The sequence below is a fragment of the Lonchura striata genome, chromosome 10 (assembly GCF_046129695.1).
Source record: "Lonchura striata isolate bLonStr1 chromosome 10, bLonStr1.mat, whole genome shotgun sequence".
NCBI lineage: Eukaryota > Metazoa > Chordata > Aves > Passeriformes > Estrildidae > Lonchura > Lonchura striata.
The window spans coordinates 5,634,767-5,661,098 of record NC_134612.1 but is presented as its reverse complement, the minus strand read 5'-3'; the positions used below and the strand labels follow the sequence as shown (position 1 = coordinate 5,661,098).

Genomic DNA, 26,332 nt, shown 5'->3' with positions numbered 1-26,332 from the left:
CATCCACGCTCAGCCATCCCAGCCAGAGCAAGGAGCTGCAGCCCAGGCAGAGGGGATTGACTGAGCTCAGGAATCACTCCAAGTCTTGGGGACCAGAGTGCAACGTCTGCAGGTGGCAGAGATGCCCTGAGTCTGAAACTCAAAGCAGAGCTGGGAATGCAGGGGTTTCTCCCAGCTGGAAGGGACTGAAGCCCTTTGTGGGCAGCAAATGCAGCACGTGTGACCTTGGGCACTGCCCTGGTGTCCCTGGCTGCCGGCGGCAGGGACGCGGAGCGCTGGGCCCACAGCGCAGCTCCTGCCAAGGGCGCTGCTCCAGGGCCCGAGCCATGACGTTCCCGTGCCTCAGCCCAGTTGTTTTGGATTCTCCGGCCTCTCGGAGCCCGCCAAGGGTGGGGAGCGCCCCTGACCAAGGAGCCTGGGGGAGGCAGGGGCTGCTCCGGGGCTGGCTGGGGGCCAGGGTGATGAGATGTGGGCTTTGGAGACCTCCATCTCTCCATGAGGACAACCCCTAAGGTCATCTTCGCATCCCTTCTCTCCCTCTTTTCCCATCTTCCCTCATCACACCCTGTCTTGCTCACAAGGTGTTTAGAAAAGAAAGAGCTGGAAGCTAATCCAGGAAAGCCTCTCTCCTGTCCCCAGCCAGCTCCTGGCTCCCTTCCTGCTGCCAGAGCAGTGGAGATGCACAGGAGAGCTCAAAATCCACTTTTGGGTGAAAGGGAAACGTGGCCAAGAGTTTCTTATCGACGCAATCAAAGTTTAAACAGTCAGAGTGGAGGTTTTAGCTTGGATTTGGATAGCGGAAAAGGAAAACTGTCCCCTCACAGCTGTGTGTGCTTGACCTCAGCATCTCACACCGAGTGAGGAAATGAAAAACATTGAGTAAATTGCTTAACTGAGTCAAACCAAAGCTGGGAGAAGGTTGAAATGAGCTCAGGAGGTGCAACACCCTCCTGCAAACACCACCAGTGTCTTTCCAGAGACCTGGAAAACTTAGCACACAACCCAAGGTCTGGCACAGGGCCTGGCAACACCAAGCCCAGTCAGCACCAGCAGCCGTGGTCCAGGATGGATCCACAGCTCCACATCAGTGCTGCCAAGGGGAACAAGAGTAGCCAAAGGTGTGGTGGGAGCTGATGGATGGTTTTATTACATAAGGTGTGACATCCTCCCTCCATCCCCACTGGAACAGGGATGAAGGAGGGTTTAACACCATCCTTTTAACCACTCCATGGCTGTTTCTCCTGCTGCTTTCCCCCCACACCTCTCCCCCCACATTTTTCCATCCATGCCCAGTGTTTCTGTGCAGAGTCTCAGTGCATTGCCCGGCGTGAGGACTGTCCACAGGGCTGGGGGCTGCTCCAGGGGTCAGGGAAGCCACCGGTGTCCTTGGGGAGCAAAGCCTGTGGCACTGGGGACGTGCATCCCTTGTCAGGGATGGGCTTGGTCCTGGCCTCCACAGAGGGATGATGGATCCAGTCTCTGTCTCTATGCAGGGATGATGGATCCAGCCTCTGCCTCCCCAGGGTGATGACGGATCCATGGAGAGTTGCTGGACCCTTGGGAAGATGATGGATCCATCCCTGACTCCACAGGGAAATGATGGGTCCGTCCGCTGCCTCCACGGGGTGGTGATGGATGCACGGGGAGATGACAGGTCCATCCCCTGTGTCCATGGGGTGACATGGGACAGCTGCCCACGCTAGCAGCTCCCTCCCGTGCACAGGAAGATGCCCAGGGCCATGCCCAGCAGCCCGAGGCTTCCCAGGACCAGCCCCAGTACCAGCGGAGCGCGCGATCGGCCGCTGACTTTTCCTGCAAGAGGCGAGAGGGATGGAGGTGACAACTGGGCCACGCCACCGCGTCCCTGTCCCCAGCCCCGGCCCCAGCACGGACCTGTCCTGGCACTCTGGGCCTGCAGGAGGCTGACACAGGTGGTGTTGAGGAAATACTGCAGGTCCTGGGTGGTTATGGAGTATTTCATCAGCTGCTCCTGGGCAAAGGAAGCCACCGGGAGCTCGCCGGGCCAGCGCCGCTCCCAGGTGGCGCTGGGGACGTGGAAGCTGAGGAACGCCGTCCTGTTGAGGGTCACCTCGTAGAAGCTCTGGGCTGTCCCGTTGGGGTAGAGGCGGCAGCCGAGGTGGCAGCACAGGTGATGGGTGACTGCAGGGACAGAGGGAGGGGACAGGGTCACCGCGCTCCCACCCTGAGCACCCCGTGGCCCTCACCAGCAGCAAACTGGGCACTGAGTTTGCACAGCCTCAGCACCACCCAGCCCACCCACAGCTTTGTTTCCCCTCGGTGTGAGCACAGCAGTGACTTTTCCAGCGACTGGGATTATTTTCCCTCCCTTATCTTCAGAAAGCACAGCTCCGGTTTTACAGAGGGAGGCTCTGGGCACAGAGCTGCTCGTGGCTCTCGTGGAGGGAGCGAGACACCGGGACAGGGACACCGGGAGTGGGGGGCGGGTCATGCCAGAGACTCCGCGGTGACACCGGGCTCCCCAAGGGTACAGGAATGTGGGGCTGGGCAAAACCGGTTTGAGGGTAACCAAGGAAAGGAAAGGAAAGCACACCGGGGCAGGAGCAGCAGAGCTGACGGGGCTTGTGGGACGGAGCGAGCAGGAGCACGAAACCATCGGCAGCAGCGTCCCACAGCTCCCGCAAGCTGCGGGATGCAGGCAGGGTGACAGGGATGCAGGTGGGATGCAGGCAGAGCACAGGGAGGGAGCAGACAGGCTTCCTACACCTCACCACCCCACAGGCTGCAGCCCCCAGCCCTTTTCCTGAGGAGCAGCAACAGGCTGAGCATCACCCCAGGGTGTGCTCCTGGTAAGAAATTCCCGGCTCCACAGAAAGGCTCCCGTTCCCCACAGAGAGGTTTTGCACATGGCCGTGTCCCCATCCCGTCACCCATCTGTCCCTGCAGAGCGACCCCCGTGCCCTGGCAGCACGGAAGAGGCTCCCATTCCCCGGGGCACCCACCCGGCCCCCGGGTACCACTCACAATTGATGGGTCTCTCCTTGTTGAACATCGTCACCAGCAGCCTGAAGTACCTCAGGTAGGCGATCACCTCGTCCTGCCGCCGGGCCCAGGCGTCCGGAGGCTCCAGCGGGAGCACCTGGGTGACATTATTCCCTTCCAGGAGATGGCTGAGCTGCCCATTCAGGCTGGCGTTCCCCCGGAAGATGGAATTGCCCATGTAGACGCGGGTCAGCTGGAGCATGGTGAAGGCGAGCGGAGCTGCGGGAGACGCGGGACATCAGCCGCCGCTGCGACCCTCCGTGAGCGCCGTGTGCCCCTCGCCAACCCCGGTGTCCCCAAGCGCCGCCGTGTCCCTGCCTTACCCGCCGGCTCCGCTGCGCAGCCCAGGGCCCCGCCGAGCAGCAGCAGCCGCAGCATCGTGGGGACGGGGACGCGGGGCTGGCCCGGGGCTGGTCCGGCTCGCAGCTCAGCCCGGGGACCCGGGGCTGGTCCGGCTCGCAGCTCAGCCCGGGGACGCGCTGCCGGCCCGGCTCGCAGCTCAGCGCTGCCGGCCCGCGGCTCGCCCGCGGGATATTAAGCGGGCCGGGGAGGTGGGGCTGTGTGGGGAGGAGAGCGGGAGTCCGGCCAGGTCTCTCCCATTTCCTTAACCCCAGCCATCCGCACCCCTTCCCTGCCGGATATGCCGGGCCCCACGGCGCCTGAGGATGCAGGATGGGGCTCCAAGCTCCCCCCCTGGCACAGATGGAATTGGGCGAGCTGCCAGCAGCGGACTCAGTTTCCCCATCCCTTGGCTGGGCAGAGCCCTGTCCCACTCCCCTGGGGGATGTGGGAGACCCGGGGGACACGGTGATGGGGATCACTGCCAGGGAATGGGGAGTATTGGAGGGAGCAGCCGCCCAGCACCGCACTGCACCCATTCCCATTCCCACCTGGATCTCATTCCCTGTGGGGTGCAGGGTCCCACGGGGTTCCCCTCGCTCGAAGGGACACCTCAGCATCACAGCTGTAGGAACCCATCCCCTGTGGAGAGGACATCCAGCAACAGGACACCCCTCCCTGGAAAGGGGTGACACTCAGGGTAGCTGAGCTGGGCAGTGGGGATGAGGAATCCATAGCAGGGCCAAACCTCCACAGGTTTGTTTTTTTTTGATTACACCTAAAATAATTATAAATTTAAAAATGTAAAATGTAAAATTTCTACTAAAAGCTCCAGCTCATCTCATTGACAGAGCATGGCACAGCCTGGGGTGGCATGTAATGGCATCACACAGCCTGCTATGGCATGGAATGCTGGGTGGGAAGGGACCTGAAATCCCAACTCATTCCACCCACCCCCACAGGCAGGGATACCCAGGATTCTCCAAGCCCCGTCCAATCTGGCCTTGGACACTTCCAAGGATCTAGAGGCAGCCACAACTTCTCTGAGCAGCCTGTGCCAGGACCTCATCTCCCTCAAGGGAAGAATTTCTTCCCAGTATCCCATCTAATCCTGCCCTCTGGCAGTTTGAAGCCATTCCCCTCTAACAGGGCCATTGGGAATATTCTCTCTCCGTGTTTCTTGTTGTCTCTTTCAGGTGCTGGAAGACCAAAATGAGGTCACCCCAGAGCTTCTCTTCTCCAGGTGAACCATCCCAGCTCTCCCAGCCTTTCCCCCAGCAGAGCTGCTCCATCCCTCTGCTCACCCTGGTGCCTCCTCTGGGCTCTCTCCAGCAGCTCCAGCTCCTCCCTGTGCTGGGCCCAGGGCTGGGGCAGCTCTGCAGGTGGGCTCTCACCTGAGCAGGGCAGAGGGGCAGAATCCCAATCCCTTTTCTGCTGCCCACGCTGGGATCAGCCCAGCACAGGGGCATTTCTGGGATGGGGCATGGCCAGCCCTCACCACCTGCACCCCCAAGTCCTTCTCCCTGGGCTGCTCCACCTGCTCATCCTCAGCCTGGATTGATCTCGGGGGTTGCCCTGACCCAGGGGCAGCACCAGCACTTGCTGGTGTTAAACCTCATGAGATTCCCATGGGCCACCTCTGGAGCTTGTCCAGGCCCTCTGGGTGGCCCCATCCTTCAGGAGTGTCACTGCACCCTCAGCCTGGTGTCACCTGCAGACCTGCTGAGGGTGCCCCAAACCCTCTGTGCCAGCGATGCAGATCTGAAATATCCCCGGTCCCACACAGACCCTGGGACACCACTGGTCGCTGATGGCCACTCTGAGCCACTGAGCCTCTGGATGTGAGCCTCCAGCCAATTCCTTATCCATTTGACAGTCCATCCATGGAATCCAGCTCTTCAATGCAGAGAGAAGGGATTGTGTCCAGGCTGTATAGAAATTATAGGATAAATATCATCCATAACCTTTCCCTTGCCCACTGAGGGAGTCGCCCCATCAGAGAAGGCCACTGGGTTGGTCTGGCAGGACTTGCCCTTGCTGCAGACGTGCTGGCTGTCCCGAGTCACCTCCTGTCCTCCCTCCCCCTGCCTCAGCAGAGCTTCCAGATCCTGTCCACGATCCTTCGGACACAGAGGAACGGGGCGGGCCGCCAGGTCCTCGTCCCAGGCTCCTCCTTGCCACCCTTTTTGAAGATGGGGACAAGGAGTCCGTTTTTTCCGGTCACCTGGGGCCTGACCGGACATCCAGGACCTTTCCATCAGCCAATTCCTTCAGTTCTCAGGGGCGGACCTCCCGCAGGATGGCGCGGACCGGGGCGGCGGGACACGTGCCCACTGTCCGGCACGATACGGCGCCCCATGTCGCGATATGGCGCGACGTGTCCCGCCGCTTGTCGCTCCGCGGCGGCGGGCGGGGCGTGTCCCCGGTCCGCGCGTGTCCCGGGGCGTGTCCCGGGGCGTGTCCCGGGGCGTGTCCCCGGTCGGGGCGTGTCCCGGGGCGTGTCCCGGGGCGTGTCCCGGGGCGTGTCCCGGGGCGTGTCCCGGGGCGTGTCCCCGGTCCGTGCGTGTCCCGGGGCGTGTCCCGGGGCGTGTCCCCGGTCCGTGCGTGTCCCGGGGCGTGTCCCCGGTCCGTGCGTGTCCCGGGGCGTGTCCTCGGCGGCGTTGCCGGTGCCGGGAGCGCAGCGATGGCGGCGGCGGAGCTGGAGCGGCTGCGGATGGCGGGGGCCGGGATGGCCATCGCCGTCCTCACCAGCGGCGGCGACGCGCAAGGTGCGCCCGGCGGGGCGGAGGGGGGCTCGGGCCGGGCCCGCCGCGTCCCCGCGTGTCCGTGCCCGCCACCGCGATGCCGGGGCCGGAGTCCGCGGCCCGCGCTCGCCCCGGGCGGGCGATGGGGAGCCCCTCCCGTGTGCGCCCCGCCAGCGCCGCCTCCCCGCCCCGGCAGCCTCGGGCCCCGCGGGGCAGCCCCACGGAGGGGCTGTGTCCGTCCCGGTCCGCATCCCCGGCCCCCCCGCGATGAGCGGCTCGCTCCCGCGGTTTCCCGTGCACGGCCCCAGCCGTGCGCTGAGTTTCCCCGGTCTCAGCCCACGTGGCTCCCCGCCCACTCAAGAGGACGCCTCAGGGTCACCTATCGGATGCCATTCCCTGTGGGCTGCAGGGTCCCAGGGGGTTCCCCCTGCTCGAAGGGACAACTCAGGGTCACCTGTAGGATCCCATCTCCCATGGGGATACTCCAGCTCATATATCACTTTTCCAGGCATGAACGCCGCTGTCCGCGCTGTCACCCGCATGGGGATATACGTGGGAGCCAAGGTCTTCCTCATCTATGAGGTTGGGGTTCCCCTCTGCTCCCCATCATGGCTGGGGGGGATGCACCCCCGTGTGCCAGGGCACCTTTGACTTCCATCCTCTGCTTCTCCACAGGGCTACGAGGGGCTGGTGGAGGGGGGTGACAACATCAAACAAGCCAACTGGCTCAGCGTCTCCAACATCATCCAGCTGGTGAGGGTCACCATGGGGCCACGGGACCCCAGATCCCAGCCCCCCAAAACGTGTGTGACAAGCCACGTGTCCCGTTCTGTCCCCAGGGCGGGACGGTGATCGGCAGCGCCCGCTGCAAGGCCTTCACCACGCGGGCAGGCCGGCTCCGGGCCGCCCGCAACCTGGTGGAGCACGGCATCACCAACCTGTGCGTCATCGGCGGCGACGGCAGCCTCACCGGCGCCAACATCTTCCGCTCCGAGTGGGCTGGGCTGCTGGAGGAGCTGCTCCGAGATGGTGGGTGAACCCCTTCCAGCCCCTGGGTGGGTTGATGAAGGCATTTGAGGGTGGCAAGGTCTGGAGGGTCACCCCAGTGCTGTGACCCCAAGGAGGCCTGGGCTCCAGCCCCATGATGGTGGGGACATGAGTGCCCTGAAATAACCGCTGTGGTGGCCGTGACCCCCCCAGGGCAGATCAGCGAGGAGGTGGCGAGGAAGAACTGCCACCTGAACATCGTGGGGCTGGTGGGCTCCATCGACAACGACTTCTGCGGCACCGACATGACCATCGGCACCGACTCGGCGCTGCACCGCATCATGGAGGTCGTCGACGCCATCACCACCACGGCGCAGAGGTGAGGGGGACGGGCAGCTGGGAGCTGCAGCGTCCCAGCCATCGCACCCACCGACCACCTTCTCTTCCCACCCGTGTCCTTGCAGCCACCAGCGGACGTTCGTGCTGGAGGTGATGGGTCGCCACTGCGGGTAAGCCCCCGTGGCTGGGGAAGCCATCGGTGGGACGGTATGCCACGTGTTGGGGTCACAGCTGCCACCGCCATGTCCCCCCAGGTACCTGGCGCTGGTGTCCGGCTTGGCCTCGGGTGCTGACTGGCTCTTCATCCCTGAGTCCCCTCCGGAGGATGGCTGGGAGGACCTCATGTGCGAGAGGCTCGGGGAGGTGAGGGGGGTTCCTGCCATCCCATGCCTGGTTCCCCCCGGGGAGTCCCCGCAGGGGCCGGGGCTGAGCCCTGCAGCCGTGCCCGGCCCCTGCGAAGCTTCGGGAGCTGCTGCCATTGTCCCTGTGAGCCGGGGCACTGAGCCGAGCACAAATCCAGCCCCGCGTGCCAGGGGCAGCGCTGGCCCGGGGGCTCAGCTGCCGTGACCTGAGCTGCCCCCGGGGCAGCACAGCTGGCGGGATGGGGAGAGCACTCACACACGGCCCACGGTGAGTTTTGGCTGAGCCGTGGTGGCCGTTTGTCCTCCCCTCGTGGCAGACACGCAGCCGGGGCTCGCGGCTCAACATCATCATCATCGCCGAGGGCGCCATCGACCGCAGCGGCAAACCCATCTCCTCCAACTACGTGAAGGACGTAAGGCACTGCCCCGGCACCACCCTGGCACCCACGGCCACCGGCGGGTCCCCAATGTGATGTCCCCTCTTCCCCACAGCTGGTGGTGCAACGCCTGGGCTTCGACACGCGGGTCACCGTCCTCGGCCACGTGCAGCGTGGAGGGACCCCGTCCGCCTTTGACCGCGTGCTGGTAGGTCCAGGGGAGGACACAGAGAGGGGGAACCTTGCTCCTGCCATCTCTCTGCCCGATGGAAAGGGGTGAGGCTCAGCCCTGCTGTGCTGGGCAGAGTTGTGCACCCGTTTCTCCTCATTTACTCCAAATTCCATGAATTTTTAAATAAAACCATCAGCTTTCCAGCAGTGAATCAGCAGCCACATGGTTTCCAAGCCTGTGGGAGGATTCCTGAGCATCCCACCCAGCTGGCACTGGTGGCCCAATGTCACAGGTGCCCCTGTCCCTTTGCAGAGCAGCAAGATGGGGATGGAGGCGGTGATGGCGCTGCTGGAGGCCACGCCAGACACCCCGGCCTGCGTGGTCAGCCACTCTGGGAACCAGTCGGTGCGGCTGCCACTCATGGAGTGTGTCCAGGTGGTGAGTACCGGGGAAGTTGGGTGGGGGTCTCACTCCCTTCCCTGTGAACGTGGGTGTTATGGTGCTGCATCTTTCTCCTCGCTCAAGACAAAGGATGTGCAGAAGGCCATGGACGAGAAGAGGTTTGAGGAGGCCATCCAGCTCCGTGGAAGGTGAGGAGCAGGAACCAGGACTGCAGGAGACATCCCTCTTGGATAGGGGCTTCTCCTTGTAGGGAAGCTGTTGGCTCCTGCAGCCAGAAGGGTGTCCCCAGTCACAACCCAGTGGCACTGGGGAGAATGCCCCTTCTCCCAGATGTGCCTTGGGAACACATCACCGTGTCCTTGCAGGAGCTTTGAGAACAACTGGAACATCTACAAGCTGCTGGCGCACCAGAAGCCAGCTCAGGAGAAGGTGAGGGCTGATGGGGAGCAGCAGGGTACACCATCCCTGCCCTGGGGACATGGGGGGATGTGCTGTTCCCATCCCTGTCCCCATAGAGCCCCTTCAGCTTGGCCATTCTGAACGTGGGAGCGCCGGCCGCCGGCATGAACGCTGCCGTGCGCTCGGCCGTGCGCATCAGCATCTGCCAGGGACACACCATCTACGTGGTGAGCGACGGCTTCGAGGGCCTGGCCAAGGGGCAGGTAAGGGGGACAGTGAGCTGGGATGTCCTGGAGGGTGGGGCTGGGCTTGGGGGAGGGGGGCTCTTCCCACCCCTAAGCTGTCGCTGGTGCCCGCAGGTCCGCGAGGTGGGCTGGCATGACGTGGCAGGATGGCTGGGCCGTGGCGGCTCCATGCTGGGCACCAAGCGGTGAGTGCAGCCCTGGGGACAGTGGCGTAGGGAAAGGGTGTCCCCACCATCCTCACCCCACCATCTGCACCCCCTTCCCCACCACAGGACGCTGCCCAAGACCTGCATGGAGAAGATCGTGGAGAACGTGCGCAAATTCAACATCCAGGGGCTCCTGGTCATTGGGGGCTTTGAGGTGCGGCGGATCCTTGGTTCAGCGGGGGCCTGGGTGGCTGTGGGCAGCCCAGAGGAATCTTTCTGGGATGCAGACGTGGCTGCAGGGCCAGCATTTCCCAGTCCCTCGGCTGCTTGCAGGCGTACGAGGGGGTGCTGCAGCTGGTGGAGGCACGCGGGCAGTACGAGGAGCTCTGCATCGTCATGTGCGTCATCCCCGCCACCATCAGCAACAACGTGCCCGGCACCGACTTCAGCCTGGGCTCCGACACGGCCGTCAACGCCGCCATGGAGGTGAGGGACACGGAGCGGGGCAGCTCACCGTGCTCCACCACCTTCCATCATGGCCTGGAGTGGCTGGTGTCCCGTGCTGGGGAAGCAAAGGTTGCTTTCCCTGGTGTGACCTCCCCGTGTTCGGGCACAGAGCTGTGACCGCATCAAGCAGTCGGCCTCGGGCACCAAGCGCCGCGTGTTCATTGTGGAGACCATGGGGGGCTACTGCGGGTACCTGTCCACGGTCACCGGCATCGCCGTGGGCGCCGACGCTGCCTACGTCTATGAGGACCCCTTCACCATCCACGACCTAAAGGTGAGCAGGCAGGAGCGGCTCTCTGGCTAAAATGGGAAGGGAAATTGGGGAAGGGAGGGCTCCAGAGCAGGGCAGGAGCTGGAGGACATGGCCACGCTGGATTGATGGCAGGACAGGACGGCTGTGGGATGGCTGCTGGCATCTCGGTGTTCATCTTGCAGGCCAACGTGGAGCACTTGACTGACAAAATGAAGACAGATATCCAGAGAGGACTGGTGCTGCGGTGAGTTGGGGGCACTGGGGACAGTCTCTGCAAACCCCAGCGCCGTGGCAGGGAGCAAGGCTGGAGCTGAGCCCTTCCCATGGCCAGGGAGGGGTTCCGGGCACAGTGAGGTTCGGCACAGTGGGCACACACGTGGCCCTGGGGACACTGGCTGCCTCCATTGCCATCCCCACCCCAGCATCTTCCCGGGGACACAGACTGGGGCCCTGGGCCTCAGGGAAAACAATATAGCACACAAAAGGTGTTACGGGAAACAAAGGGGAACCCCTGGGCATGCCAGCAGAAGGAGCAGCCCCCAAGCCCTTCCCTCTGTTCCCCAGCAATGAGAAGTGCCACGAGCACTACACCACCGAGTTCCTCTACAACCTTTACTCCTCCGAGGGCAAAGGCATCTTTGACTGTAGGATCAATGTCCTGGGCCACCTCCAGCAGGTACAGAGGTACAGGGGACAGGGTAGCAAGAGCCTTGCTGGCCCTGAGAGCTGGGCAAGGCCTGACATCCCCACTTCTTTGTCCCCAGGGGGGAGCCCCAACCCCCTTTGACCGGAACTATGGGACCAAGCTGGGAGTGAAGGCGGTGCTGTGGATGTCAGAGAAGCTGCAGCAAGTCTACAGCAAGGGTGAGCTGAGGGCTGGGGTTCTCACGGGGGGTAGGGAAGGCTGGTGGCTGCTGCTCCAGGCTTCCAGGCATGGCCCCCAGTGAGGTGGCCAAGGTCAGCAGTGTCCCCCTCCCAGGGCGTGTGTTTGCCAACTCTGGAGACACTGCCTGTGTGATCGGGCTGCGCAAGAAGGTGGTGGCCTTCAGCCCTGTGACGGAGCTCAAGAAAGTCACGGATTTTGAGTAAGTCCCCATGCCCCAGTGGTTCACTGGCTCCTGGGGGAACCTTCCCGGGGTGTCTGCTCCAGAGCTGTGTCCCCTGCACAGGCACAGGCTGCCCCAGGAGCAGTGGTGGCTGAACCTACGGCTGATGCTGAAGATGCTCGCCAACTACCAGATCAGCCTCACCGAGTACATCTCGGGGCAGATGGAGCACGTCACCCGTCGCACCCTCAGCATCGAGAAGGGCTTCTAGTCCCACCAGCCTGACCCATAGCCTCTGCTGTGTCCTCTCTGTGCCCACATGCTGCTGGGGGAGCACTGTGTCCCCTCTGTTCTCAGTAGCCCTGTAGCTTTGCCATCGACCCCTTACAGCAGGCAGAGCCTGGTGCTGTGTCCCAGAATGGCACAATCCTGCCCCGAATCACTGCTGCGGGTTCTGGTCCCTGTGCAGATGCAGAAGAGTTGCTTGAGCCCAGCTGCACAGCCCAGACCCTTAATCTTCCCTTAATAGTTTATTATTATTTAATGATGGGGTATTTTGAGTCCTTACTTAGCAGCTTGACCGCCTGAGCCAGCTGCTGCTGCTTGTAGTCGCCTGCCCCACGTGCGGGAGGGGAGTGAGGAGGATGCGGAGCCATCCCAGAGTGGATCAGAGCTGGTCCCAGGGGCTCCTGGGTGCCCCCGTGGAGCTCCATCCCCCGTGGGGGTCTCGAGGGCTGAGCACGGGGGTCCTGGCGAGCCCCTGTCCCCTTGCATGACGCTTGGCTGCGACCATCACCACGTGGCTGTGGGCACCGTGTCCGTCACCTCACCGCTGCTCTGTGACCCCCGGGTCCTGCAGCGCCCACGGCGCTGCTCCTCTCCTCTAGAGATAAAACCTGCTGGAGCCAAACCTGCCTGCTGGAGTGGTCATTGCAGGGGGGAAGGGTGGCAGGATGGGGGCGGTGTGGGGGGAAAAGCAAAGCCTGATGGTTTTCCCAAGCCGGGTTGATGCCAGGAAGACGTTCCCTGGTTTTGTGCATCCTCAAAGCCTGGGACAGTGGAACCACAGGCAGCTTCTCCTCCCTGTCTAAGTCGTGGTGGGTGCAAGGTCAGCATCCTTTCGCAATCACTTCATGATTCCAGCAAAAAATGACTGGTTTCCCACCTCCAAGGGAACCACTCAAGTGCGTTAGGGGGGTGCTGTGCTTGTTTGTGAGGCAGTTTCTCATGGCGCTGGCCAAGTGTGCCGGCCTGGCCGAGCTCCGCGCGCTCGGGCTGCGCCAGACGGTCACAGGGAGCCCCTTTCCCAGGCCACTTCCCTCCTGGGGCTGCTGGCTGACGCTCCAGCCTGCGGGACAGCATCAGCATGCATCACAGTTGTGGGGTCAAGCATGCTGTTACTCTGTCCTCCCCACGGAGCTGTCCCCAAGTGAAAGCTCCCCCTGACTTGCCCCCTGCCTTTCTCTGATGGGGCGACTCCCTCAGTGGGCAAGGGAAAGGTTATGGATGATATTTATCCCAATTTCTATACAGCCTGGACACAATCCCACCCAACATCCTTCTCTCTGCATTGAAGAGCTGGATTCCATGGATGGACTGTCAAATGGATAAGGAATTGGCTGGAGGCTCACATCCAGAGGCTCAGTGGCTCAAAGTGGCCATCAGTGACCAGTGGTGTCCCAGGGTCTGTGTGGGACCGGGGATATTTCAGATCTGCATCGCTGGCACAGAGGGTTTGGGGCACCCTCAGCAGGTCTGCAGGTGACACCAGGCTGAGGGTGCAGTGACACTCCTGAAGGATGGGGCCACCCAGAGGGCCTGGACAAGCTCCAGAGGTGGCCCATGGGAATCTCATGAGGTTTAACACCAGCAAGTGCTGGTGCTGCCCCTGGGTCAGGGCAACCCCCGAGATCAATCCAGGCTGAGGATGAGCAGGTGGAGCAGCCCTGGGAGAAGGACTTGGGGGTGCAGGTGGTGAGGGCTGGCCATGCCCCATCCCAGAAATGCCCCTGTGCTGGGCTGATCCCAGCGTGGGCAGCAGAAAAGGGATTGGGATTCTGCCCCTCTGCCCTGCTCAGGTGAGAGCCCACCTGCAGAGCTGCCCCAGCCCTGGGCCCAGCACAGGGAGGAGCTGGAGCTGCTGGAGAGAGCCCAGAGGAGGCACCAGGGTGAGCAGAGGGATGGAGCAGCTCTGCTGGGGGAAAGGCTGGGAGAGCTGGGATGGTTCACCTGGAGAAGAGAAGCTTTGGGGTGACCTCACCGTCAGTACCTGAAGGAGCCAACAAGGAAGCTGGAGAAGGACTTTGGACAAGGGCCTGGAGTGACACGCCAAGCGGGAATGGCTTCCCACTGCTGCAGGGTTAGATGGGATATAGGGGAGAAATGCTTCCCTGTGAGGGAGGTGAGGCCCTGGCACAGGCTGCTCAGAGAAGCTGTGGCTGCCCCATCCCTGGAAATGTCTGAGGCCATGTTGGATGGGGCTTGGAGAAACCTGGGATAGCGGGAGTGGAATGAGATGGGATTCCAGGTCCTTTCCCACCCAAAACCATTCCATGATTTTAGAGCTTTTCACCTAACTGAACACATTTTAGGCTGTGGAGTAAGATGGTAACTTTCTTCTCCTCCCTGACCTGTAAGTAGCAGAGCTTGCTGATGGAGGCAGCATTGCTGCTCTTGAATGAATATCTCCTCTGGGGACCCCAGGCAGAGACCTGGCTTCTCCTGGAGCTCCATTTCCTGGGTGGGAAAGGGGCTCTTCCACTCTCCCTTGTGCCACTCCACTGTGGGGAAGCTCAGCCCTCTCCTTCCCTCCGTCCCTCAGCCATGGCCCTCAGCCCTGCCTCAGCACCAGCCGCTCAGAGTCTCTGAGGATGGTTTGAAGGGACGTGGCTCAGCACAGCTGCTGGCATTCTGCAGAGCTGGAATCATCTGCATTCACCGCTCGATACTCCCGGCTGAGGCAGGGCAGGGTGACCGCAGGTCATGTGGAAAATCTGTCGGCAGCACTGCCCTGCAGCAAACAGGTCCAGGGTGTGAATGGGGACAGGCTTAGACCAGCCACACGTTGAGGGACAGGAGTTACTGCAGCACCCACACCTCATTTCCACAAAAAAAAAAAAATACCTGGAGGGCCAAATTCATGGGAGAAGACAGGCACAGCCACTGCATTCCGAGGATGAGCAGGAGGGGTGCCAAGTGTGCTCCCAGACTTCCCAGCACATCCAGCCCACCCTGAAGAGAGGGCAGAGCAAGCCTCCAGAAGCATCCTGCAGAGGAAGGCAGGCTGCCAGGGCGCTGGAGGGGCTGAGCCCCCACTGGGGTTTGCTGGGATGCTGCAAGGAGCAGTTGGGAGACCCGAGGGCAACATCAGCAGCAGCCAAGGATGATGAGCACAGCACGTAGGCTGCAAACAGCCCAACTGCTGTGTCAGTGTGGCCTTAAGGGCACAGTGATTGCTCCACCAGCCCCATGACCAAGTCCTGATGGACACTTCCTTTGATCACTCGCATCCCAGAAAAGCTGGGGGTCCAGCTCACCCCAACAACTCCCTTGTTCCTTGACATGGACAGGCCAGGGGCCTGGGAGAAGACTTGCACTCAGCAGGGTGAGTCTCCCAGGCCCTGGCTGTCAAAGAAAGTCTGGGACATCATAAATCACACAACTGCAGCTGGGTTTAATGCAAAAGGCAAGAACAAAGATCTTTCGATGAGTTAAAGGCATCAGCAAATCTCCCCCTGAGTGACAAGGGTCAAACTGTGTCTGTTCCCACCAAGGTCAAGCAAACAGGCTTGTGGACACAGGGCTGTCACCATCCCTGAGGAGCACTCCTTCCTGGTAGCACAGCCAGGGACAGGGGGCCATGGAAAGGCCACATCACCGGTGCAGCACCGGGAGACACGGAGGGCTCGTGTCCCGCCCAGGTGGCTCTGCACGGAGCTTTCCTCAGCACCTCCTCTGCTCCCTGCCTTTGCTGTGGTTGTGAGAGGGCTGCAGGACAGCGCAGTGTCCCTGCAGAGCAGGGCTGGGAGCAGGCTCAGCGTTTCAGAGGCGCAGTGAAGCGGGAAGGCGCAGGGCTCCCAGCCCTCCTCCTGCTCCACAGGGATCACAATGCACTCCCTGAACCAGAGGTAATGGAGCAGTGCCCCCAGCCAGGCCTTTGCTGAACTCCAGCCACAACTTACACGGCCTTGAAGGGTAATTGGGTTTATTTGGTATGTCACAACAGTTTAGTTTGTACTCGGCAGCTCTATAAAACGTGGTAAATGCAGTTTTATCAGTTAAAGAGCAACAACCACCCCCCACCCCATGCCTGTGCAAATCAGGCAGAATGCTCAGGGTCTTTTAACTGGGATGTTTCTTTAAGCTGCTCTAATGCCTGCAGGCAATGCTGGGGTGAGAGGACAGCTGAGCATTCAGGATGTGGGAGTCATTCCTGGTTCACCTAGGCTGCTCTGAGCTTTCCTTTGGGCTGCCTGACCAGCAAGCACTGCATGCACCAGTGGGGACCTGAGTAAGTCAGCCAGGAGCTGGAAAATAAATTAATAACTGGACATTGACCTTCACCACCTGCACCAGACAGGTCTTGGTGACCATCTGAGGCAATGTCTCCCTGTCAGACTCCACCAAACCAGATCTCTGTGGTACAAACTGCCCTCAGAGGTGCTGTGCTGAGGGGTGGAGACCCTCCCAGCCATCAGCAGGCTTTGCTCCCCCTCGGATCACACAGCACCTCTGGCCACAGCCCCGTTCCCTTCTGCTCTGATTTGCCTGCAGCTCCTATCCAAGAGCCCCAGCCACACAGGATAGTGTCAGAGCCTGCTGCACAAGCAGGAAATCTCCAGAGAAGAAGATCCCACCCCAGGCCCTCACACGGAAGCAGAGGAGCACCGCGGCTCTGGCTGCAGCCAGGGATGTGGGCAGGACAGCACCGCAGGGCTGGGGCTCCGGGGAGGCTGGAATGGGGATGGGCGTTGTCACTCCTCCTGCAGCTCCTTCTTCTGGAAGGCCTGGAGCCTCCTCACCACCGTCTGCTGGATGATCTCCAACCCCTCTGCGTCCAGTTCTTTCATGAGAAGCAGGATGGCATTCAGGACATTGTTCTGTCGGGATAAGGCACACACACTGCTTTGTACCAGCCAGCCAGGACAAGGAAACTCAATTTTCCCTGCTCTTTCTAGGAACTCCTCCTCCATCACCACCACCGGCAGCAGTTTGGAACAGCCACCTGCAGGCACCAGGACCAACAACCAAGCCCTGGGGCAAACACAGGCAGAGGCTGCGTGTGGCACGTGATGAGGCTGGAATGCAGGACAAACCCATCCGCCCAGCCCTGTGCGCCTGCACACAGCCTCTGGCTGCCAGCCACGCTCCAGCCTGGCTTCCCTAAGGAAAGGCACATCCAGAGTGGCTGCCCTGCTCTCCAGCATGTGCAGGATGAGAAAGGACAGGAGCCCCCTGCTCTGAGGAATGAGGAGAGCTGGTGCTCTCTGCAAAGGACCCCTGAAGGTCCCCAGCCCTGCCACGAGCACAGGACCATTGCCAACACCAGGTTGTGGCTGTGTCAAATCATGTCCTGAAGAACTCCAGGGAGAGATTCCACAGTCTAAATAACTGTCCTTCTAAGGAGAATCTTTTGTCCAGTGTCCAACCTGAACCTCTCCAGCTGCAATGGGGGGCCACTTCCCCCTTTTTAAAGGCCTGTGGTGCTGCTCTAGGCAGCTATGGCAGAGTGAAGCACTGTGGGTTAGATCTTGCCATGCTGATCGATGCAACGGTACTGAGTCCATCACTCTGCAATTCCCAGCTGAACCACCAAAATACAGTTCATCCAAGGCTACATGATGGAGGGGGCTGAGGAACTGCGTAAGGTTCCTGTTCAGCAGCCACTTCCCAAGGTTTGACCCTCCTTTTGCTAAAGAAACACTTCCTAGTGTCCAGTCTGAATGTCCCCTGGCACAGCTTTGAACCATTTCTATATCTCTTATCACTGGATCCCAGGTAGAAAAGCTCAGCACCCCCTCCCCACATCCCCTCCTCAGGAAGCTGCAGAGGGGCAGGAAGTCACCTCTCAGCCTCCTCTCCAAATCAAACAAATCCAGAGCCCTCAGCTGCTCCTGGACATTTCTTCCAGCCATGGCATCAGCTCTGTTCCCCACTTCTGGGGACATCCAAGGCTCTTCATGTCCTTCAGTGCTGGAGCTCAGCCCCACATACAAGAAAAAGTAATTTGGTCTCTAAAAGATACTCACTCTCTTCTTGCAGCTGCAATCTGTCTCTTGAGGGGAAAAGGAGGAATATTTATCCCTGGGAGCAGGCTTCATATCAAGCTCCTCCTGAGTTTTGCTAAAATAAAGGAGGAAAAGCAAATGTTATTATGACCAGGTAGGAGAACCTTCCTCTACCAGGCCAATTCTTCCTCATCACAGGCAACCATGCAAGGAACATCCAAGCTGGAGGACCCCAGAGAATGGACTGGAGCTTCCAGATCAGAGAGGATCCATCCCTCCCTGCACATGCAGCTGATGAGCTCAAGTAACCCCCCACAGCAGAGCCTGTTTGGCAGACACAGAACCAGCCCTAGCAGTGCCACAGCTCCACTGCAGCAGCCAGAACATTTGGAACTGCACCAGCTGTGGGCCTGGCCCTGGAATGTCAGCCTCCTTCCCTGCTACACACGAATGCATCCCAGAAATGCTGGCAGCTGCCCAGCCCTCACGTTGTCTCCTCCAGGCTGCAGCTGAGCTCGCTCTCGGGCTCCGTGGTGGATCCGGCGGCGCTGGATGCGGTGGACTCGGACCAGCCGTTCTCCACGCCGCTCCGGGCTGGCGGGGCCGTGATCTCCACGCCATCCACCAGCGCCTGTGACAGCTCCTCCTCAGTCACAGCTGCAAAAGCCACAACAAATGCCTGTTGCTATGATCTGCAGCAGCCCAAGGGGATGGCATCTCTAGGAGGGGCAGCTTCTGCTGCAGCAGAGCTGTTCCCAAGAGGTTTGGTCCAAAAATTGCCTGGCAGTTTGCTTTCACCCTTCTCCTGCAGTGAAACCTGTGCAGGAAAATGCTGGAAACAATCACCAGCCTCCCAAAGTGAGAAGGATATCCCAGAGGGATGCAAAAATGCTTTACTATTTCTTGTCTCTGGAGAAGGCTCCAAAAGCAACCAAATTTCTGCTACTGGATGGAACAAAAAAAAAAAACAAACCAAAAAACCAGGGAAGCTTTTCTGCAGCAGCAGATCCAGTTATAGAAACTTTGTCTGGCCACAGCAAAGAGAGAGCTCTAAAAACCACTAATTAGTGGTACTGTCTGAGCTATAATGAGGCACTCAGTCCTGCTACCGTGGGGAAGGGATAGGGAAAGGGATAGGAATGGGGATGGAGAAGGAAAAAGGGGAAGGAATAAGAGGAGGGAAAGGGGAAGAGAAACAGAAAGGGAAGGCAAAGAGAGAAAAGAGCTTAGAAGCACTGGATCTAACTCAACCCCTAACACCTCCTGACTCTAGGAAAACTCAAAGGACACCTTCGAGAGGAGCCAACACATCCCCATTTCCCAGTGGCCCTGGCCCGGGGCTGTTTCAGGTGACCAAAGCCCACCCTGGTTGTCGAGCTTCTGCAGGCTGGGCAGGTTGCGCAGCACGGTCATGCGGTAGCGGTGCGGGTCGGGCCCGCAGCAGGGGTTCTCTGCCAGCCACAGCACCCGCAGCCGCGGCAGCGTCTTCAGGTAGAACAGCTCATCCAGGCTCCTGATGTTGTTCCTCCTCAGGTAGAGCTCGCTCAGGTTCTGGCACTGGTGCAGCGGCTCCAGGTCCGAGATGCCGTTCACGCTGCGGAGACACGGTCAGAGCCCATCCTGCCCTCGCTGCCCATCCAGGGGGGAGCACAGCACTTCCCAGCGCCCCTTCCCGCAACAGCCTCACCCCAGCACGGCACAGCAAGGGGCGTTCAGCCCATGGCTTCTGGCATTTCATCTTTGTCAGCAGAGCAAAGAATTGAAAGAGCTGTTGCTCCACCCTGCTGAGGCTGACAAAGAGCCTCTTCTTCCCCCAACCTACCCCCTTTTCTGTAGCAGCTCCTTAGACCAACCCAAGGGGAACCTAAGTAAAATTCCCAAGTTAAAAGGCTCGAATTTACAAAGCATTGGCTCCATGGGATCCCCAGGACAGGTGAAAATTGAGTGTATTATGGGAAAGGGAAAGCTCTGAGAGATCCACAAAATATTTCAACAAGCATTTTGGAAACAGGCCACATAGAGAGGCCAAGAAGATCCCCATCAAAACTATGGAATATTTTCTGGAGCAACAATCCTAAGGGGTTTTATCACTTGTCAAAACAGAGAATATTTTCTCAAGAGCACAGAGAGTAGTGCAGAGGAGCTGCTGAGGAATAATCATTTCTGTATCTCTGCTGCTTGAGAAATGGGGTACAAAGAGCTAGGTAGCTCACACACACAACTCCAGCAACATGGGAAAAAACCATCCCCAGGAAAATGTGATTTCCTTTCCCTCTCCAAAACCGGCAAACTGGAATTCACCTGAACGTGATCACCTCGATGTTGGGCAAATCCCGGCATATGGATATCTGGGCAGGAAGAGACAGAAACAACATGCTGGCACTCATGGGGGAAAATATAAATAAACCAAATTGAAATCACAAAAAGCACCATCGGGAATTTGGGTTTGTTTCTATCTGACCCGAGCTTAAACAGCACCAGAGATTTTTCTGACACAGCAAGTGCAGTGTCAACAGCTCCTCCAGCCTCTGCTCAGGAGTGGAAGTGCAGACACCAGCCAGTGTCACATTGTTCTTCTGCTCCAGCAACGCTGCAGCCTCCACATACAAGAAAGGCTCCCTCCCACCCCTGCCAGCCCTCCCCGAGCACAGAACCTCACCCAAAATCACCACAGAGCTAGGACTCAGGGTCCTGCTCTCCGAGGCTCCATGCTGGGCCTCAGAGAGAAATTTTCCAATGTGGAAACAGCAGCAATCACATTTTTTTTACTGTGTGAGATGCTAATTAACCCTGAAAAGCCCTGCAGCGCACAGGCACCAGGCTGTGAAGCCAGGCTCTCCCCAATGCCCAGCCAACCCCATGGCCTCCACGGTGTCCCCGCTCCAGCTGTGGGCCCAGGCTCCTCTGGCTCCTCCAGTACTTACATCCGTCAGGTGGCTGCCCCTGCGAGAGGAGAGGGGGGTCAGGGAGAGCACAGCAGGGCTCAGCCTCCCCCTGCACGCCCCACAGCTGGTTCACAGCCCCAGCCCCAGCCTGGCCCCACCGAGCTGCCCCAGCACAGTCAGTCATGGGCCTTGTGCCTCCTCTTCCCCAGCCCTGCCTGTTCTCTTCACCCAGCAGCACCCATTCCCCCCATCCCTGCCTGGCACCCAGCTCCCTCCCTTCCTGCCCTCCCTACATCCCTGTCCCCCCTCCCCATCTCTGTCCGTGTCCCCTCCTCATCCTTGCCTACCACCCCTCATCCATCTCTGCCCATCCCCGCCCCTCATCCCAGCCTGTGCCCCGGCCGCAGGCCTGCCTGCGCCCGCTCCACCTCCGCCTCCTCCGAGCCTGTCCTCCTCCCTCAGCCCCCGGCCCCGGCCCGTCCCCGCGCCCACCAGCAGTTGAGGCGGCGGACCCCGTCCAGCGCGGCCGCCTTGGCCTGCGCCAGCACGGCCGCCCGGCTCAGCCTCATGCCGGGCCGCGGGGCGGGAGCGCCGGGCCGGGCCCCGCCCGCCCGGGGCGGCTCCGCGGCGCCTCCGCAGTCCGGAGCTGGACCCGCAGCCGGACCCGCAGCTCCCCGGCTGCGTTCGCCACCTCCCCACCCCGCCCGCCCGCCCGAGCGCCGCCGCCGCAACGGGCGCGCGTTGAGGTGGTGATCGGTGTGCACGGCTAGATCCTGTGAGTCGTTTCGTTGTGGCTTATTAGAGGATGTTTTGTACACAGAGCTGCGCCTTTGTGGGTGGGTATTTATGTGGAAGGATCGCTAGTGGCTGCATGGGAAATGCCCATCTCATGCCAAACCCCTTCCACTATCCCAGGTTGCTCCAAGCTCCGTCCAGACCGACATTGAAGACATCCAGGGTTGGGCAGAGGTTGCTTCTCTAGGCAACCTGTGCAAGGGCCTCACCACCATCACAGGGAAGATATTTTTTTCTTTCCTAATATCTAATCTAAACCTACTCCTTCAATTTGAACCCATTCCCCCTTGGAGGAACACATGAGTGTATAATTTTATATCTGACTTTACACATATATCCCCATATACTCCTCTATCTATATATGCATGCAGTGTGTATGAATAAAATATATCTACATTTTCTATGATAAATATATAATTTATGCCATCTCACCCATCCCTTCCTTCTCCCCATCTTCATCCTTGGCCCCCTCTCTCCTCAATCAGTTCCTAAACATTCCAACAGGTGATAGTTCAGCCCTTGAAAAACATGTTTTGTACAAATAATAGTTAATGACTATATCAAGAATGACTAATACAGCACTACAGTTTATTAACTCCTCTTACCCCATGTGGCAATAAGAAAACTAACACTCACCTTTGAATCAGCCTTGGGACTCAAGTGGTTCAGGACTTGTTTTTACAGAGCCAAAGTCCTTTAGGAGTCCTCTCCTGGAGTGCTGGGTTTCTACACCACCGTATGATGTGGTGCAGAAAGACCTCCAGTTTGTATCTTCAGGGGTGTAACTGAAGCAGGTGGTTGAATGGGAGAGCTGGAATAAAAAGGTCTGGAGAAGCAGTGTGGTTAGTCCAAAAAGTGGATTAATGCAGAGTTTCCCAGTGTTTTTCTGTGTGTTTCCACCTCATTTGGCAACAGAAACAACTGCAGGATGGGCACTGGGTGTTCCGTGTTTGTTGTATGGGTGTTTGGGTGCTGCTGCAAAAGGAAGCATTCAGGTGTGTCAGTGGGACACTTAGGGACATAGCTTACAAAATTACAGAATCATGGAGGTAGGAGAACACCTGCAAGATCATCAAGTCCAGCCTGTGACCAATCCCCACTGCTGTAGGCACACAGTGTGTGGTGATTGGGATGGGCTGAGCCTCATCCCCAGTGGCACAGCTGTGAGCAGCAGGTGAGCAGCACTGACACAATGAGCCATGGAGTGCCCAGTGCACTGAGCAACCACCAAAGGGAACAGAAAGCTCACAGGGGCACTGCATCAACGTGAGGGGATAAAAGGTTGGGCTAAAGAACAATGAAGAGGTGCAGATGCTTGAAGCTTTCTGAAGAGGTAAGGTGTTACTCTGCTTGGGTGAATGCTTAAAGCTTTCTGAAATTCTGTGGTGTTACTCTGTGTATTGTGGCTCTCTTGACTGCAACATATGCTATGATGCCCTACCTTGTCACCCAGCCCAGGGCAGTGAGTGCTATGTCCAGGCATTCCTTGGACACCTGCAGGGATGGAGACTCCAAACCTCCCTGGGCAGCCCCTTCCAGGGCCTGACCATCCTTACAGTGGAGGAATTCATTCTGATGTCCAATCTGACCTTCCCCTGGCACAACTTGAGGCTGTTCTTTCTCATCCTGTCCCTGTTCCCTGGGAGCAGAACCCAACACCACCCCCTCTGCCCCAGCTGTTCCCTCCTGTCAGGAGTTGTGCAGAGCCAGAAGGTTCCCCTGAGCCTCCTTTTCTCCAGCTGAGCCCCTTTCCAGCTCCCTCAGCCTCTCCTGGTGCTCCAGCCCCTTCCCCAGCTCCATTCCCTTTCCTGGACACGCTCCAGCCCTGCAGTGTCTTTCTTGCTGTGAGGGCCCAAAACTGTCCCCAGGGCTGGAAGTGTCTCACAGGTCCCAGCACAGAGGGACAGTCACTGCCCTGGACCTTCTGGACACCCTGTTCCTGATATGAGCCGGTGCAGTACATGGTGGTACAGGATTAATGGTTGGACTTGAAGTTAGAGAGCTTTTCCAGCCTTAATGATTCCATGGAACACACTGGAAGCGAACCCTGGTTGTGGTGATGGCTTTGTGCTGGGAGAGGACATGGGTGGCACTGAACTCCCTCCCCTCTCTCATTCCAGATGAGGGAAGGGCTGAGGGATACGTTGTTTGGGATCCGTGAGCATGCACTTTTCAGGGAAAATGTGGGATAAATGGGTTAGGCAGATCATCCCACTGCACTTCCCTCTGTCTCTCAGCACTTAGCTGCCATCACTCCCACAGACAGCCAGGTGTGCATGAGGATTTTGGAGCTGGATACACGAGCACTGGGAGGCAGATGGACCAATTCTTGGAATCCTTGGGTTTTCTGCATGTAGCTGTCCACAGGCCAGCTGACATGAGGAAACTCAGGAGCTGGGTATTTGAGATGTGTGTGGGTGAGAGCAGCAGCAGGACCTGAGGAAGAGCGATATCCAGGACTTTGTGGTACTTTTGTTCACCGAATCCCAGGCTGCTTTCACTTCCACTGGAACACCTAAGCATGATTCCAACGACCCAGCCCTGCATTGCTGCACTGTTGGCAGCCAAGCCTGTCCCCAAGACTGGCTAAGGAGATTAAGGAGTCTTCTCTAGATGCCACAGAGAGATTTTTGTGCTCATCCTGCTGGAAAAAGCACAGGTCAGTCAGTTTTACTTGCACTGTCGGATCTGACACCTCTCCTGAGACTGAATCAGACACAAGCATTTATTTCATTCAGGTTAATTAAATAAAATCTATTTTAATCCACAGTTTAATTCTGCAAGCAGTAGCAATAATCATCTCAGGCAAACCTCTGCCCCAGTGTTTTAAAATTAGAGCAGTTAAATAATGCATTTAGGCTTGTGAAGTGCATGGAGAGAACAGGAGAACCCCTGAGGCCTGGGACCACGTGGCCTCTCCAGGCTGCACAGGATCACCTACAATCCATGGCATGTCCACATCCTGCTCACAGCCCTGCAGTGTCACTAACAGACCTTTCAATGTTCCAAAGCAGGGGTCAGGTATTCCCATGGCTCTGATGAGGCCCCACCTCATCCCCTAATTCCTGGTGGTGGGTTGTGGTCACTTTTTGAGTCTGTGGGAGCCAGAGAGCAAAAAGCTCTTTGCACCCTTGGGCTCATATCTGAAGTACCTTCAATCAGGTCTGTACTACGCAGCAGCCTCACATTTCCTTTCCAGCTTCATAGCAGTGTTTTATAACATGAGCCTATTAGAACCTGTTTAATGGCTTTGTGGAGGGTGCTGGAAAGTAATTTCTTGCATGTAATCCTTGTATGTGTTTTTCCCTCTCATTTCCAACCAGGACATTTGCTGTGATCTGTGATTCCTTTATGCAGGGTCTCACAGCGTGTGATTCCCACAAAAGCTTCAGAAGGAAAAGGTGTAACCCTGTGAGTGTCTTGGCTGCTGAACTGAACCATCTGGCTGTGGTGGGGGATTGCTGCTGGAGTGGGAGTCACACACAGGGGATTTGAAGGACCTGGGAGCTGCCAGTGATGGCGATGACTGCCCTTGCTGCCAGGTGCAGCCACACATCCACACTGCTCTCCAGGGTTGTCACTGATGGGTGTCTGCCCACCCAGGTATCAGGAAATCATAGAATCACACAACACCTCAAGCTGGAAGGAACCCACAAGGATCATTGAGTCCAACTCCTGGCACACTCCTTGCAGACACCCCAACAATCCCACCCTGTGCCTGAGAGCATTATCCAAGTGCTGTTGGAGCTCTGGCAGCCTTGGGGCTGTGCCCGCTCCCCAGGGAGCCTGGGCAGTGCTCCACCACTTCTAAGGAGGGAAGAACCTTTTCCTATTATCCTTATTCTGTTATCCAACCTAAATCTCCCCCCAGCATAGCTTGCTGACATTCCTTCAGGTCCTGGATGGAGTGGTTTCATCTTCCATTGGCCATGTCAGATCTCACTAACGCTTTGTGGGGATGGAGATAGATGGCAGTGCCTGTATAGAGACACCTCTTGATTTCTGGCAGCTGGTAGGGCAACCAGAGCCACCTCTCCTGGTGCAACCCCACTGCTGACAGCAGCTTTATGTGCTTCTGAAGCTGATCCCTATGAAGCACCATCCTTGTTGAGAAAAAGCTGTTAAACAGGTTTAGAAGGAGCAACACAGCTTTGGGAGAGTTTTATTTCCTGATATCCTGGACAGGTGCTCGGCTCTCCTGAGATGGGCTCTGCTCCCTGCCCTTTCCTTTTCCTTGGAAAAGCCTCATGCATTTGAGAATGCCTCATTTCTGAGCAACAGATTCTTTGTGTAACTGCTGCAGCATGGGGTCACAGCAGGCTTGGCCATGTTGTGGTTCTGAGGATGCTCATGGCAGTTCTCCAGCAGCTCTTCCAGCCACAGAACATTCCCTGTCTGCAGCTCTCACTGCCCTGGGTCCAGAACAGCAAGTGTTATCACTGTTTAGATGTTGTCAGGAAATGCCAAAGTTTGGCAAGAACCAACAAAATAATCATGTTATCATGATGGATGGAGAGAGGCATGTCACGTAGGCTCTGTCAGCTTTCAGTTTGGGCAACGTCCCCTCTTTAGTCCCTCTGAAGAGCCACCCGAGAGGAACACCTGTGTCTACAGGATACTTCCAGAGCAGGAAGGCAGATGAGCATTCCAGGGCCAAATTAACAGAGGAGCTTCTGCAGAAGTTCTGAGGAAAAAAATTTCCTGGAAAGCTTCAGCTCCCTCTGTTGTCTCATGATGACCCCAGCATTAGCCCTATTTCACCAGAAAGCAGCTGTACAGACACCACAGCCACACCTGAAGCCACCTGGGGACACTGCACAGCTCCAGTGGCCTGACCAGGATGAGGAATTTCCCAACAGACAAGATCTGTCTCACCAAACAAATATGAATTCCCAAGGCAGACATCCACAGTAAAGGGAGATCACAGCCAACTGCATAAAATGAGTATTGAGGGGCTGGTGTGAGTCCAGAGAAGGGAATGGGGCCAAGGTGTTAGTGTTCAGGAACACACATAATCACAGGATATAATTATATGCAGTTCTGGGAGTCAGGGGTACAAACCCAAATCTGACTCCGACATGGCTTT

At 58.4% G+C, this 26,332-nt stretch overlaps 3 protein-coding genes across 3 annotated transcripts; 1 reads left to right on the top strand and 2 right to left on the bottom strand.

Moving 5' to 3' along the window:
• Positions 1-1,121: 1,121 nt before the first annotated feature.
• Positions 1,122-3,399, bottom strand: PROCR (protein C receptor). The gene is made up of 4 exons (XM_021541437.2): positions 3,345-3,399; positions 3,004-3,240; positions 1,894-2,160; positions 1,122-1,812 (listed from the first exon to the last, which is right to left on the bottom strand). The coding sequence occupies exons 1-4, from the start codon at positions 3,397-3,399 to the stop codon at positions 1,700-1,702; spliced, it is 672 nt and encodes a 223-aa protein (XP_021397112.2). The 3' UTR covers positions 1,122-1,699.
• Positions 3,400-5,974: 2,575 nt separating this feature from the next.
• On the top strand, positions 5,975-12,249 carry PFKL (phosphofructokinase, liver type). Its single transcript, XM_021541435.2, has 22 exons — positions 5,975-6,128; positions 6,613-6,686; positions 6,780-6,857; positions 6,944-7,133; positions 7,305-7,470; positions 7,556-7,600; positions 7,685-7,793; positions 8,110-8,205; positions 8,285-8,377; positions 8,654-8,779; positions 8,867-8,931; positions 9,109-9,172; positions 9,259-9,405; positions 9,502-9,572; positions 9,660-9,747; positions 9,867-10,019; positions 10,150-10,314; positions 10,476-10,537; positions 10,858-10,969; positions 11,058-11,157; positions 11,273-11,378; positions 11,463-12,249. Exons 1-22 carry the CDS (start codon positions 6,044-6,046, stop codon positions 11,608-11,610), a joined length of 2,343 nt encoding a protein of 780 aa, XP_021397110.1. The 5' UTR covers positions 5,975-6,043; the 3' UTR covers positions 11,611-12,249.
• Positions 12,250-14,992: 2,743 nt separating this feature from the next.
• Positions 14,993-21,030, bottom strand: CFAP410 (cilia and flagella associated protein 410). The gene is made up of 7 exons (XM_021541434.2): positions 20,944-21,030; positions 20,491-20,509; positions 19,868-19,914; positions 18,931-19,160; positions 18,055-18,223; positions 17,588-17,681; positions 14,993-16,438 (listed from the first exon to the last, which is right to left on the bottom strand). Exons 1-7 carry the CDS (start codon positions 21,018-21,020, stop codon positions 16,313-16,315), a joined length of 762 nt encoding a protein of 253 aa, XP_021397109.1. The 5' UTR covers positions 21,021-21,030; the 3' UTR covers positions 14,993-16,312.
• Positions 21,031-26,332: the final 5,302 nt, after the last annotated feature.